The sequence below is a fragment of the Manacus candei genome, unplaced genomic scaffold (assembly GCF_025592945.1).
Source record: "Manacus candei isolate 608988 ecotype Guabito, Panama unplaced genomic scaffold, ASM2559294v1 h1tg000005l, whole genome shotgun sequence".
NCBI lineage: Eukaryota > Metazoa > Chordata > Aves > Passeriformes > Pipridae > Manacus > Manacus candei.
Genome location: NW_026138053.1, coordinates 19,472,501 through 19,487,083, shown reverse-complemented (window position 1 = coordinate 19,487,083; position 14,583 = coordinate 19,472,501). Strand labels below are relative to the sequence as shown.

The following is a 14,583-nucleotide window of genomic DNA, read 5'->3' as shown; positions in this document are numbered from 1 at the left end:
AGTTAATACCGAATGTCTTGTAGATTATCTCAATTTACGTACAAAGTGAGCAAGTACGTTGTTTGACACGCTGTGTTTCCAAATCTGGCTGGGCCAAAGCCTGAAACCAGTGCTGTCCGCCGCACTGCAGAAGGAACAGTCCATGGCTTCAGAGGCCGGAGCGGGTGTTTCTCCCGCTCCCGGTTTATCCAGGGGCGAGCGGCGCTTCCCGTACCCGCAGTTCCCGCAGTGCCCGGGCACGAGAAGGCCCCGCTGTGTTCCCTGCCGTAAACACCATGAGATCAGCGCTCCCTGTCCCAAGGCAGGCACAACCCAGGCCATTCCCCACGGAGCTGCGACCTCCCCGCGCACAGGACCAGGTACAGCCCGGCGGGGACAGACCCGGACCGGGACACACCCCAGCGGACCCCGCGCCCCCGGCCGGGCGGGGAAACGCAGCGAGGCGGGGCCGCTGTCCGCCCCGCCCCATCCTCGGGGATGCCGGGATGTTTACGGGCCCGGCAGGAGCGGCGTGGGGTGGCGAGTAGGTCACGGCTGTTGCCGGTGCCCGCGCCGCCCGCCAGGAGCCCCGCTAGACGCCCGCCGCCAGTGCCGGCGCGGCCACGGGCCCGACGCGCCGGAGGAGCCGGAGAGGAGCGGCGGCCGGTGCCGGGCCCCCGCGGCAGGAGCAGGCGGAGCCGCGCTGCCCGGTGAGCGGCGCGCTGGCGGGTCCGAGGGGTGCCGGGTCCGGGGGGGTTCCCGGGGGGTCCCGGCGGCCGCGCCCGCGCTCCCGGGGCCGCTCCCCCCGGCGCGGGGTCCGCTGGCGGGCCCGCCCCCCGCCGCCTCCCATTGGCCGGCGGGGCCCCGGGGCGCAGCGCCATTGGCCGCGGCAGCTGCCGCTCCGCCCGCGCGTGGGAGGGGGCGGTGCGGGGCTGGCGAGAGAAAGTTTGTGCGCGGCCGGGGCGGGACGGGGGCGATGCCTGCGGGCGGCCTGGGCTGCGCTGGGGACTGCGCTGCCAGCGGGGCACCGCCGCCCCTGTCCCGCGGCCGGGGGGCGCCGAGGCGCTGTGTGCGCGCCTATGTGTGTGCCTATGTGTGTGTCCGTGTGTGTGTGTTCGCGCGTGTGTGCCGGCTGCGGGAGCGGTGCCCTGAGCGCTGCCGTGGCGTTTCGGACGGCGAGCGGAGCGGGCGGTCGGCGACCTTGCCCGGCCCCGCCGCCTCTGGCTGCCCTGCCCCGCTTCCCGGTGCCTCTGCCGCGCTGTGTTGCTCGGGTGCCTCTCGCCAGCGGAGCTACTTCCCGGGCTGTGCCTCCGCGTGTCCCCCCGGTTTCCTCCAGGTTTCCGTGCCCTCCTCCCGCCTGGGGCGGCTGTATGGCACATCCTCCCCGGGGCAGCCGCGGGGACAGCCCAGCCTGTGGCTTTCGCAGGGCACCAAGTGAAAACAGCACCGTCGGCGGGAGCCGCGGCCCTGCGGCGGGGGGCGGGGGAGCCCTGGCCCGGGGGACCCGCTGGGAGTCCACGGGAGGGCGTGGGGGGTGCCCGGCCGTGGTCCCGCCGTCCCTCCTCCCGCTCCCCGCCCGCCCGGTGTCGGCCGGACCGGTTCCCCGGGGCCGTGCGGGGCTGGGGGAGCTGGGGGCAGTAGGGGAACGCTGGAAGGGAGGCATCCTCCGTCTGTTGGGGATGCCCCCCCTCCTTGACCTTACCGAGCGCCCCACCTCGGTTATTTCCTACTGGCCCTGAATTCTGTTCTGTGTCTGTGCGAGCTATACCTGCCTGGCCTTAGGGTTTAGAAGTTCAGAAAGCTGTCAGCGGAATATGCTTTGTTTTGGTCTGCGTTTTGTGAGGAGCGTCATTTCTTGAATGGTAGAACTTAGGATATTCACCTTAGTTCTGGTAAAAGATGATGGAAGGGTGTTCATTAATCACACGAGCATTTGATTATTATTAGAAAAAATGTTTTAATTTTTTTCTCTTCTTGCACCAACTCAGTGGTAACTTTTTTGTCACCTTCGAAGTGATAGCAATGTTTTCTCAGATTGCAGATTGCATCACTTCTTGGGAAAGGTCACACATACACAGTAGTTTCACTGACTGTAGTGGATATATTTCCTATATAAAGTTGTATTACAAGCTTGAGATGCAGAAATTTCGGTGAATAATATGTTAACCCATAAAATACACCCTTTGGATTACCAGAGGATTATATTGGATGAGTAGATTTGCTAAATCAAGACAAATGAAATTTAAAAGTATTTTACTTTCCAGGCTATTTAGGAGACAATTCAAGTGTTGTGGTGCTGTAGAAATGTCTGTATTTTAAACTTCAGACTCACACTATCTTGAGAGAGAGGAAATGCAGTAGAAAAGAACTATGGGCTGTGGAAAACTTAGACAGAGGAAGGAAAACTGTTGTGTTATGGAAAGAGGGAAACTTACAAGCCATGTCCGACAGCTTTCAAGTAAGAAGGTGAAGCCCTGCAAGTTTGTTTGTTTGTTTTTCTTTTTTGATACTGGAAGAATAATATTTAAGAGCACTCGTTCTTTAGTTTCAAAACATGAAGATGCTGTATTTATAAATATTTGATGTTTGGAGAAATGACTTCTCAAAGCACACTTAAAGATTCTTCACTGTAAGGGTGGAAATACTGCCTTTGTCCTAGATATCTTGTATTCAACACACCACTTAGTCATTGCAGTAAAAAAAATAATTTAAAAGCAAATCAAGGAATTCTATCCAACTAAATTTTTTTTCGTTGACTTATCACAGTGTCTTCCAGGGTCTACAAGAATTAGGAGTTTGTTTCAAAAGAAGAAAAAATTTTAACATTTTGGAGTTAATCTGAAGGCCCGTGAGCAAATGAGAAACTCAAATGAAAAACAGAGTGCAGGAAGTTAGTTGCTAATTTTACTGTGATCTGTGGTATCTTCTGAATTGTTAGATAGATAGCCTATCCATGCCTTTCTCTTTTTTTGTGTAAGAGTTGAGCTCAGTTGCACAAAATAGAGCCAGTCCTGTGTATTTGTCCGCAGAGACGATTTGGAGAGGCAGTTTGTTCATATGTGCAAAACCCACCTATGTTTAGTAAACTCTCAGTCCAGTTCTCTGCATTTATACCAGCTCTACGTTCAGTTGTATTGCCATCGATGCTGTGTTGCCTTCTGAAATTTGACATTGTTCCAAACATCTGTGCTGAGTGGTTGAGTTCACGTTACCTTGGAAAGTCCCCTGGAAAAGTCAAGCTGCAGTAACTTCTTGTCTACCTCCAAGGGAATTTTTGATTATTCAGAAATCCTTCCTGATTCCCAAGGAGTAGAATTTAGGAGGGGGTGGGGATTATTTTATGCAGGTTAATGCTGTGGATAGTCATAGGAGTTAACTGACTAATTTCCAGAGAATTTGTTCAGTTTAGCTGCGTTACATCTGCTTTGCAACAGAGACGAAAATAACTGACCAAAATACCAAAGTGGTGATAAGGACAGCCTTTAGAGCACTGATTTGCTGTGTTTATCACCATTTGACCTCCCTGGCCACATGGGAAGGAACTGAGCTCTAGACTGAAGTACATCACCTTGCTATGTGTTTCCTATTTTAGTAAGTATTAAAGTGATTCTTCCTGTCAGGTTAGTTAAAAAAGCTTCAGAGAAGCAGTGCTATTAAAATGAGTTGCTTCTCTGGTAAAGAACATCCTGTGCATTTGTCTCGAGCACATGGAACATAACTATGCTTTAGTTGTGATTTTTGTAGCTAGAAAATACACAGTATGTTTCAAGTGCTGTTATTCCCTGTTGGGCAAACAGAACACATACTTAATTAAGGGAATTTGTTATAAAACTTTAAAGAAGACATTAAAAAGAGGAGTTGTTAAGAAAATACTATGAATAATCATGTTAAAACCTGGTTGCATGTAGTTAATCTTGTGATATTAGTGATTTTCTTGCTTTGGGTTACAGGTGACAGAGTAAATAGACTGCTTGCATCATAGGGCATTTGAGAGTCTGCATTCAAGCCTCTTTGCTTTAAGCTGCTTGGAATGATTTATAACAAAGTTATTGCTGTCTTATTTAGTAGCTGGGTTTATGTTGGACCAGACTAATTACTTCACAATGTCATAAAAGTACATGTAGAGCTTGTAGATTAGATTCTTGCTGAAGCCTTTGGGGAGATTTGAGTTGGATGCTGTGAAGTGTTGATGAACCAGTCATTTTCAGTGCATTTTAATTTTCTGTTGTCAGTGTATAGTGTTGACAAAACTACTGATTCCTAGAAAGCTGAAGGCAAAAATATCACAAGTGAACTTAAAGTTAATTCTAAAATAAGAATTAACTTGTGGTGGGAAAATGTATAGCATTCTGCCCTGTAGAGGCCCTTCTTCTGTACCCTTTTCGTTCTCATCTGAGAGCAGATCCAAAAAAGGAGTTGTCTTTGCAGCAGTGAACTTCCAGTCCTTGCCCTGACTGAAACTCAGAAGTGTGTGTTAGGTATGTGGGCTGTGTGTGAAGTTCATGGAGACAAGCAGGACTTCATAGGAGGAGTAGCAAGCAGCCAGCAGAGTACTGAATGCACAGCTAGTCCTCGAGGATACTCCAGAACCACAAATTGATCTAGCATATTTTAGGCAGTGGCGGTTTAGTGTAAAACATAGAAACAGCTGTGAGCTTAAGTGTTGGCCTGCCTCTGAAGTGAGTGTGCTGGCTGCTACCTGCTTTGCTTCTGGACCCAGGGATCCTGGATTACTCACTGTTGTTATACAGGATTTCGGGATTCAATGGTAATGCTGCTCAGAGGGTCACAGAAAGCCTGGTGTCTCTTTTCTTTATAGTGCTTCATTCATTTTTATCATCTTTGGGCTAGCGAACTATATACTGCAGGTATATTTTTTCACCTTACCTGCAGTAAGGTGTTGTCTTGCACTGCTTTCTCAGATATTTATACATTTCTTTAAGGAGTGTATGGAATTTGTTGTTAAATGTGTTCTTCATCACCTGTAGCAACATGGACGTTATCAGACACAGTTGTGGCACAGTGGTATCCACCCAGCCTTCCTACCAGGATGTATTTTCCCTGTACCTAGCCATAATGGGTTTATCTGACAGTGCTTCCAGTCTTTTAATTTGTCCTGCGTATTTGTTAACTATGTGAAGCTCACCTGTTTACACTTTTAGTAAATCTCTTCAGTATCTTTTTGTGAATAATTTGTTTTTACAAATGCATTTAAAACCATCCAGTCATTAGGGAATGATCTCTTCCCTCTCTGCATGTGGGAGTTGTAAGGTTTTGGGGTAGTAAGGCTTTCCAAATCATGTCTTAGCTTCCTTCTTCTGAAAAATCTTTGATTTTTTTTTTTTTTTTCATTTTGTCCCCAGTTTGACTTGTTACCCTGGTTTATTCTCCTTCCATTTAATTTGCTTCCTAGTTCTAGTTTTCCATACAGTGTTTTGTTGACAAAGCTCTTGGCTTGTTCAATCAATTGCCTTCTCTCTGTGCTGGCTCTTGCCTTCCAGTTACAGCTTTTTTGAGTTGAAGTGCTTGTTCAGCTCCATGCTAAGGGTGAAATACAGTTAAATGTGGTGAGCTAATGTTGGTACTGTTGCCAGAAGGGAGATGTTCTGTTTTTTCTACAGTTCTCTTCCTACATCTCCTGTCCTTGAACTTCCCCTGTTTTTTTTCTCTGGTGCTCACCAGACTCCTGCATGCCCTGGTTCTGCTCACTGCTTGCGGAGCATAAGCCCAGGTGCTTTAGAGAATTAAATCAGCTCAGCACCAGGTCCAAAGAGTTCAAGATGGGAATGCAGGATCATGTGGCAGAAAAGGGAGGGAAAGCAAGACCTTTGGTGTTACTGAGCTATTAGACTGACTTGTATAATTTCATGTTAGAGATGTAGTTTGGCAATAGATTGAACTGATCCAAGTTAGGGCTGTTCTAGTCCCAACTATGTCCTCCCCTCTGTCTTTTGCCATCATGATTCTGTCCTTGTCTCTACAATGGTACGATTTGGGGAAATTAACTGGGAAAAAGTGACTTTTGGTGAAGGTTAGTTTTCAGCTTGTTTCAATTCTCTTACCAGGACTCTGGGTAGCCACAGGAGCCTCCCTGCAAGGAGGGTCTGGGAGTCATGGCTGAAGGCAGGGGAAGCAGCAGCATCATGTAATCAGTTCATGCCATCTTAGAACTTAATTCTTACAGAGGCAGGAGCACAGCAGAGTGTGATGTGGGCTGAGGATTTGCTTTCCTCATAGTATCATAGTTAGATACAATACTTCATTCCCTGTAAAACTTTTCACTGTGATGTGATCATGATCCACCTATGTCCCTTATAACTGGCTATTCAGTATGAAGAAATGGGTTATCAAATTTCTTTCAGGTGAATTGACGTTAAATGAAAATGCAGAAGGCTGCTGCTCAAGCAGTTTCAGTTGTGTTTCTTCTTCAGTTCACATGAAATAACAAACAAATAGTTCAATAAGGGGCAAGTCAGTGCATGTACAACCCTTCGGGAACACCTTGCAAGATAAGCAATCTACTGGAGTGACGTAATTGAAATAGAGAGGGAGAAGTAAACAAAGTATAATGTCTTAAATTGTGCAAATGAATGAAGAGGAAGGGGAGCAGACTTGCGAAGCGAGAGGGCTTGGACTTTAATCTTCTAGTCAGACAGCACTGAGTGAACTCTTAGTAGATGGGGGAAGACAGTAACTGCTGTGTGTTTTCAGGGTTGGAATGGAAATACACCTGATAAGTTGGGCCAAATGGATGACAAAATTGCATGTGAATCGTTAGTGCATTCTTTTACATTTTTGGAAATGTATGATTTGTGTATGGCTGCTTCTGTTCTTGCTAAAACCAACTTTTACCCCAGCTTAACTCTCGGTGTGTTCTTTGAGTGCTTTGACTGAACCACCCATGAGTGGGGAATTTGGACATAAATTTGCTGGAAAATGCAGTATTTCCATTTAGTTAGCTGATATCTACTTGTCGATTAACAAGGACTGGGGATTTGTATTGTCCAGATTCAAGGCTGTCTCTGCAGAGGAGAGGAATGTCTTGTCATCTTGTGGCTTTTAGGAACTGTTTCTAAAATTAAGGCTAAATTCTAAAATTAAGGCTAATCCTACTTGAATATAGATGTATACAGATTGGTATTCGATCACTTTCAGCACTTTAAAAGTTGCGTATACAACTTTCCTCTGTTGTGGATGCTTCTGCAGAGAATTTGACAAGTGAGTATGTATTTTCCACACTTGAGAATACCTTCTATTTTTTTTTTTTTTTCCCTGGACAGTGTGAAGCAAATATTTGCTATTAACCAGCAATGGTAAAAATGAAATATTCTGTGTACACAGTTAGGTATAGATGTTTAATCTGTAAGAATGTGCTGACGTGTGTATATCTGCATATATATGTATTACTATGCATAGATATAAAGTATGTGTATATATAAGTATCCTAATAGGGATAAATGACTTTTTATTGTGATAGTGATTAACATGGTCTTCGAGTACTGAGTTTGCTTTATCTCTTGCCAGTTAGTCTTGGCAGAGTTCAAGTGGATGTCAGTTTACATACATTTTGAGTTATTAATGCTTGCATATAAAAAGACATGTAAATATAAACATTATAAATTGCAGCTACACCCAGTGTTGAGTGGGTGCTGAAGTGTTGATCAGTGTTGGTGACCTTACAAAGTGTAAGAGCTGGGTTTGACCAGCAAGCCAGTTCCCTCCAGTGGCCAAGCTTTTGCCTTAAAGAGGTGAAGAAATTACTTAAGACAGTCCGGTATATAAACTAATACTGTGGCTGTTTTTTAAGCTGCTCACATCAAGCTGAAGGGCCGGGCTGTCATTTCTGGGTCTGAATTTTGTCTCCTCCCACGAGGTATGTGGCTTTGGTCTCAGAGCTGAGGGTTATGTCAGTGTGACTCTCCAGCTGACAGAGAGCAGTGCTGGAATTGGACTGGCACGCTCGGGCTCCCTGGCACACACTGCTGGGATTAACAGTGGTGTGGTGGGCTGCCTGACTGTGTTTGGGATATTCAGTAAGGCATTTGGAAATCTAAACCCTTGTTTCCAGAGCACAGGGCTTTTTTTCAGGTTCAAACAGGGTGACTGAATATTCTACCTACACTTAAATTGTGCTTTTGGGTAGCTGAGAGTCAACACGTGATATAAGCAAATGGGAATATTTCTTTAGCCTGTATGCTTATATGCAAACTAGTATTAATATATGGTTTTGGTTTTGTTTTTCCCCTCAACTGACGATGATCCTTATCTTTGAATTTAGCTAGCAAAGAGAGTTGAAAAGTTTAGTTATCTAAACCTTGCCATTTTAAATCCAAGTTAGATACTGAAGAATCTAACTTGAATCCAAAAATAGGATGTGTAGGGTATTAAATGGATAATTGTTTCTGGAGAGCCTTGGCTCTAACCTAACTCAAATAATGGCTATAGTAAAAACTAAAAATACCTGCCTTTAATTGATTGTGTAATCCAGAAGTAAACATAGTACATTCCTTCGTTTGTGAACAGCAGCTAAATTGACTGTGTGCCTGATCAACACATTGTGAACTGGTGTAACTTCATGTTTCTCTGTGTTAGCAATGATGTGGAGTAGTTACGTCTATATTTTGCAGAAAGAAAGAAGACTGAGATACTCAGATTCTCAGCAGAACTGTAACACTCTGAATATTCTGTTAAGTAGCTGCTGCTTTTGCTTTTTTCTTGAAGTAGAACTGTTTTTGCTTTGACGTTGATTATTATATATTCTCACTTAAGATGCAAAATTGATAACCAAGTGCATAGCATGTAGCTAATGGAAACCATGTATCACCGAGACTATTAATGATGCTTTCTATGGGAAAACATTGTATTTTTATTGTTGTAAAATCTGCTGTCTGTTAAAGCAATACCATTTTTGCCTTAAGACCATGAAATGTATTTCAGTGTGAATACTTTAAGGACTTGAAGCTATGAAACTAGTGCTTAAAAAAAAATGTTTCACATGATTAGGCAGTGCATTTAAGCTTTTTCTCCTGAAGTAATTTGATCAGGTTTGTGAAGACTTAGTTGCTAGACTTAAGTGACAAGGATTTCAAATTTTTCCTAGGTATCTTTCTTTTTAAAATGTTATTTTAAAATACATTCCAGTGATCTGAAAGCAATGAGCTCTGGCTCCTGTTCAGGAGTGTGTCCTCTGCTCTGACTAACAGTCAGGGGTAGTCCCACCTCTGCTCTAGCAGGCTGCTGGAAACTACCTGGAAAGCTGAGTGCTGACTGTGGGATGTGAGCTTGGGGTATAGGAGCGGGCCCTTGCCTTTATATCTTTGCATAATCTTCAGATGTGTGGGCAGATCTCTGAGAGCGTTGACAGGTGGCCACTGAGGACCTGAATAGGGACAGCGAGGCCTGTTTGTGAAGGAAGGAAAGGGTGTTACTCCCAGTTCAGGCAGTTGCAGTTTGATAGTCTTACTGGTGAGGACTTGGCTTCCTTTTGCTGTCTTGTGGAGTAAATAGTGTCAATTGGAGGAGTTCCTGTGCAGTTGTGATTTCAAATGAAAAATGGGTTGTGCTGTCTGTATCCCCAGGTACTTCTTCCTGCATCCTTTATGGGTAGGTGCCACCTACTGTTTCAATCAACTGAAAAAGTCAAAGATTTGAAATATTAGTCATTAACCAGAAGTCATCTCATACCTGTAAAGTGTTAGCAACCATAACCTGAGTGTAAGATTTAGCATATATGGTTGTGTCCTGTGATCACTGTTGTGTGCAGGCTGTCTGAATGCAAATGATTTTCATCTTCAAAACGGTGAACATTGTCTTTGCAACAGAAATGATTCAGAAAGTGTTTCATCGTTCCTTTCTCTGCAAGTGGTGTTCTGTAGGCAAGGAGTCCTTTCCCTTTACATGATTGGTTTGAGAGAGTTTAGAAACATGAGTACCATTTGGCCCCTTGGGGGTTTTGGAGGGTGGTGCTGGTGTAGTTGACTCGCCCCTCTCCTCCTCTGTTGTCTGTTTTCCGTGAACCATTATATATTGTGGTGATGGATTTGCAAAAGAAGACCTTTTTTATTGCTTGTTTAAAGAGGTGACAGATACGTCACAAATAGATGTGTTTTGTGATTGCATTTCAATTTTCAACAAGCGTAGACTCTTTGCAGTTTTTTTAGTGTCTTTTCACTGTAAATTAGAACTTGAAAACGATCTTTGTAAGAGTAACAATTACTGCCTCAGTTCAAGTTTAAACTTGATCAATATTATACCATTATATTTTGACCTGGAGTTAATATCAAGGTGAAAGGCATGCCTCACAATGAAGTCTTCAGGCAACAAAATCCAGTTCTTGCTTATGATGACAAACAGTACAAGATTCAATTTGCATCCTTGCCATCTCTTTGCATCCTTGGGATTTTGTATGATGAAAATGTCAGATTTCTCTGAAATGTGAATCTATCATTGCAGTCTTCAAAGACAAAAGCAAATTAAAAAAATAGAATAACTTTGGTATATGGGCATTAGATACTGATCTTTTGTCTTTCTGCAAAAGTAACAACAAATCCACAAGTTAATCTTCCATGCTTTGTGTGGTAGAATGTGTCATCTCTTTGGTCTGCTTGTTTTTTATTATAAAACCAAGCCACAGAAGGTGGAGCCACTGGCAGTGATAATATGACTTCTCCCATTTCTACTCTTTTCCCAGATTCAAAAAGGGAGAAAAAAAGAGAGAGACCAAGTCCCAAACACTTGGATGGATGTGTCCCTGACCATTCAGACAAGATGAACATGTTGTGTAATTCCTGAATCAACATACATCATCTAAACATTTCAGCTTAGATTTCATTAATCTTGGGTATATATTTGCATTAGGGGATAAAGAGTTTTGTGTTTACTTCTTTTCCCTGGACATTTTGAAACAAGTGTCTGACCCATAGGAGTTATCTTTTGGTGCATTACATGATCAGGATTTTCAATACTTAAACATACTTAAACCACACACAAAACCTTCAGTAGAAATACTGATGCTATTGAAAAGATTAAAATTCTTTTAAAAGACTTAATTCTTTTAAAAGACTCTTCAAAATAGCACTTCAGAAAAGAATTATTGCCTTTTTAGCAGTGATGGAAAGATCTCTACAACAAGAAACTAGCAGAAGATTCCTTATTCCTTCCCCAGAATTTATTGCAACTGGATAAACCCCTGTGAATCTACCTGGAGAATTTAGATGAAGCTTTGTGACAACAGTTTAATTTTCAGTGCTGCTGTGTTATGATTTCTTGCCTTGGAGAGGAGGTTGTATGGGAGATGCTTTAGAACTTGCCAGAAGAAGTGTTAGTGTTGGTGTCCTAGTGCTGGCTGAAAGATTGCCTGGTCAGTGGTGTGTGCTGTCTTTGCCAGCTGATTCACCCTTTCTCAGCATGATCCCTCTGACAGTCTTAGAAGTCTTGGCAATTCCTACTTCTTTTTTCTGCTTCTCACTGTGGTTTGATAATTGATTTTTTAAAAATTATTCATTTTATTTTGACCTGCCTGAAACTGCTTTTTTTGGATCTTTTTTGTCGGTGGACTAGTTGCCGTTAATACATTACAACAGGAAATTGCTGCCTGTTTGCTTCATACAGGAGTATGATGGGTGGGAAGGCAAAGCCTAAAGGGACCCTTAGTTGCTCTGGAGGGTGGCTGTGGTTTGGTGTTAGGAATAGCTAATGGCACTGGGATGGTGGGGGGTGACTGCTTTAAATGGGCCAGGGAGAGCAGATCACTAATGATTTGTTTGTGTATCCAATCCACTGCTTAGTACCCAAGGTGGAAACTGTGTACTCATGGAGAAACTTTGCAAAGCTGCTTTGTGATTATTTTGTCTATTAGTAATGTTATCACAACAATACTGCAAGAACAACAACGGTGCTGTGAGCACGAACTGTTCGTTAGTTTCTTAAATATTTTGCAATTAAGCCTTTCTAAGGTTTTCTGCTTTCTGTTATTTCTAGCCCTTTTAATACTCTATAGACATTATTGGGAAGATTTGCATGCGTTTTAACAGCTAATAGATTCTGTGCTTTCATGCTGAACTTTAAATGTGATTTGAGAAAACTTTATGTACTCACTCTAAACAAAGATCTGTGGAATGTAAATAGCTTTGTATTCAGAAGTACATAGGTTTAGCAGAATAAATTTGTCATAGGAAATTTCCTAACGTTAAATGTTAGGAGGTATCATAAAAATTGTTTTATGTCTAACTATCTCTAGAACATTCAGGATTTGGGGCAGGAAATAAGAAAAAAAATAATAAATTGAAAAGAAAGAATAGTATCCCTGTCAGACACATGACTCTTATTCCTCCAAAGATCTTGGCAGGTTTGACCAGGTAGATACTTCATGTTGGTGTGATGAATAAGTTGTTCAGGGCTTGCCTCTTATTTGTATGGAAGTTTATTTCCTTGTTTGCATTTGAAGCTGCCAGGGAACTTTCTGTTGTCTTCATCCGCACAGAGGTGGCCCCTGTAGGCACCAGTAACTCTGGTACTGCACCTGCTCCCCTCAGCAGTGTTGAATAGCCTAAGAAAGGATTCACTTAGTTGAGGAAAAAAAAGCCTCCCGAGTATTTGTGGGTTTGTCTCTCCTGTTCTTCCTAGTAATGATTCAGTGAATTTTACAATGCTTATGATTGGTCAAAGCCTTGGGAATTTGGCAGGGATCTTCCCTGATGGGAAATGAGAAGTTCGTAGTTGAGAATAGAGGCTGTGCTTCTAATATAGTATTTCAAAGGCCTTTTAGCTAGCTTGTCAGAATGTAATGAGTGTACCTGGTTAGCTTTTTTCTATTTAGATGCAACTACTCTTGCATACTCTGTAAAATCTACAGATTTTGCAACGTAAGCCGTATGTGTGCTGCAGTTTTAAGTCTTCTGCTGATCTGCTATTTCCTGTGCTGTCCGTAGGTCCAAGGTACTGGCCAGCAGGTATCTGTGAAGTTAAAGAAGCAGTTGGTGATGTTAAAGAATAATGGGATGATACAGCTTTTATTAGACAGAGCCATTTGTCTGGTGCAAGTAGTTTTAATTCACATTTTTTAGTAATAAGTTCAGATGCGTATAGTGATTTATTAAATTTTATAGAATAGCTAAACATAAAAAAAATCTCCTTTCCCGAACAGTGCAGGGTTGGAATAGTTAAATGTTCATAAACTCAAGCATACAAATGAGAAGATGGATTACTTTGTTGTTCTTCTGATTTCATCAATCATAAATACAGACTGAATTACAGTGTAATGACTGTATTTTTCTTTTCAGGACATAAGGAACATCGTACGTTACAGAATGGATGAACAATCACAAGGCATGCAGGGGCCTACTGCTCCACCATTTCAACCACAGGTACATATATCTGGTGTTGTTTTTTTCTTTAAACTTATTCAAGAGTGGATGCTATCATTTCTCAAATAGAGGAAGAGATAATTTTATTTCTTGTTGGAATAATGAAACTGTAAGCAGATAGATTGTGTTCTGGTGATCCTGAAGTTAATTGTAATTGTCTACCAGCGTGTACTGGTGCGTGACATTATTGCTGCCAAGGTGCGGGGATTTACACTTGACTGTGTTGAACTGCATGAGGGACCTGTCAGCCCATTTCTCCAGCCTGCTGAGGTCCCCTGGGATGGCATCATGACCCTCTGGCACATCAGCCATTCCTCCCGTGTTTGTGTGCCCCGTGAACTTGCTGAGAGTGCTCTTTACCCCATCATCTGGATCATGAATGACGATGTTAAGCAGGATTGGACCCAGGATGGACCTCCGAGGTATGCTGCTAGCTAGTGGCCTCCAACTAGACTTTGTGCCATTAGAAGCTTATTTTCTATTTGAAATTAGGTGCCTGAAAGCTCTGGCCTAGTCTGTTATCTGCAAAGTTAAAACACTGTACTTCATTACTTCCAAGGACGTTTCAGAAGTGCAGGTACTGAAATACTCCCAAATCTCTTGCATATTTTGAAAAGGATGATGGAAGAAGATAAAAAATCTGAAGCATTAGACTTCTAAGTTATAGAATTTTTACAAGAGTAGAATTTTTTGTTTTGTTTTTTTTTCTCCAGAAGCTGAAGAACAATAGTTTGTTTTTTCTTATACAGAAGACATTGCATGTCCTTGCTCAACATTGCTGTTCTGCTCTCTGTTGACTAATTTGATTGTATTCCCCTAAAATTGAGGGCTCAGAGCTCTGTGGGTATTCAGAGTGCACACAATAGACTGAAGGAGTGAAACATTTTGTTTTCTGTTTCATTCAAATCCTTTTCCTAGAAATGTGTAGCTTGCTTTGAAGTTTTTCAATGGTATTTTTTAAGACTTTTTCCTGTGTAGTAATAATGAATTTAAAAACAATGATTCACGGTCTTCAAGGTGGTATTTCCCATTAAGTGTAGGATTGGTAGCCTTGGCATGCTAGTTCTCAATACCAGGGTGGAAATGTAGGGAAATCTTCTGCAAGGCTTTGCAGTCATATTTTGAGCTGGTTATTTGGATAAGTTTGGATTCTGAAGAAACTTTATTGAAGCATTGTATGTATGGGACAGTGTAGTTTCCTTTGGGATTTCACTGGTAACTTCTTCAAGAAAATAATTTT

The 14,583-nt window shown here is 42.8% G+C and overlaps 1 protein-coding gene across 2 annotated transcripts in view; it reads left to right on the top strand.

Moving 5' to 3' along the window:
• The first annotated feature begins 468 nt into the window (after positions 1–468).
• Positions 469–14,583, top strand: part of NEK7 (NIMA related kinase 7) — a 61,462-nt gene continuing 47,347 nt past the window's right edge. Inside the window, exons 1-2 of one of the 2 annotated variants that reach the window (XM_051804577.1) lie at positions 469–689; positions 13,260–13,343. In XM_051804577.1, coding sequence (XP_051660537.1) covers positions 13,287–13,343 — 57 coding nt within the window. In that variant the 5' untranslated portion in view covers positions 469–689; positions 13,260–13,286. Of the gene's footprint in view, positions 690–10,024; positions 13,344–14,583 lie in introns of those variants that run through there. The other variant, XR_007907286.1, reaches the window with a different exon arrangement.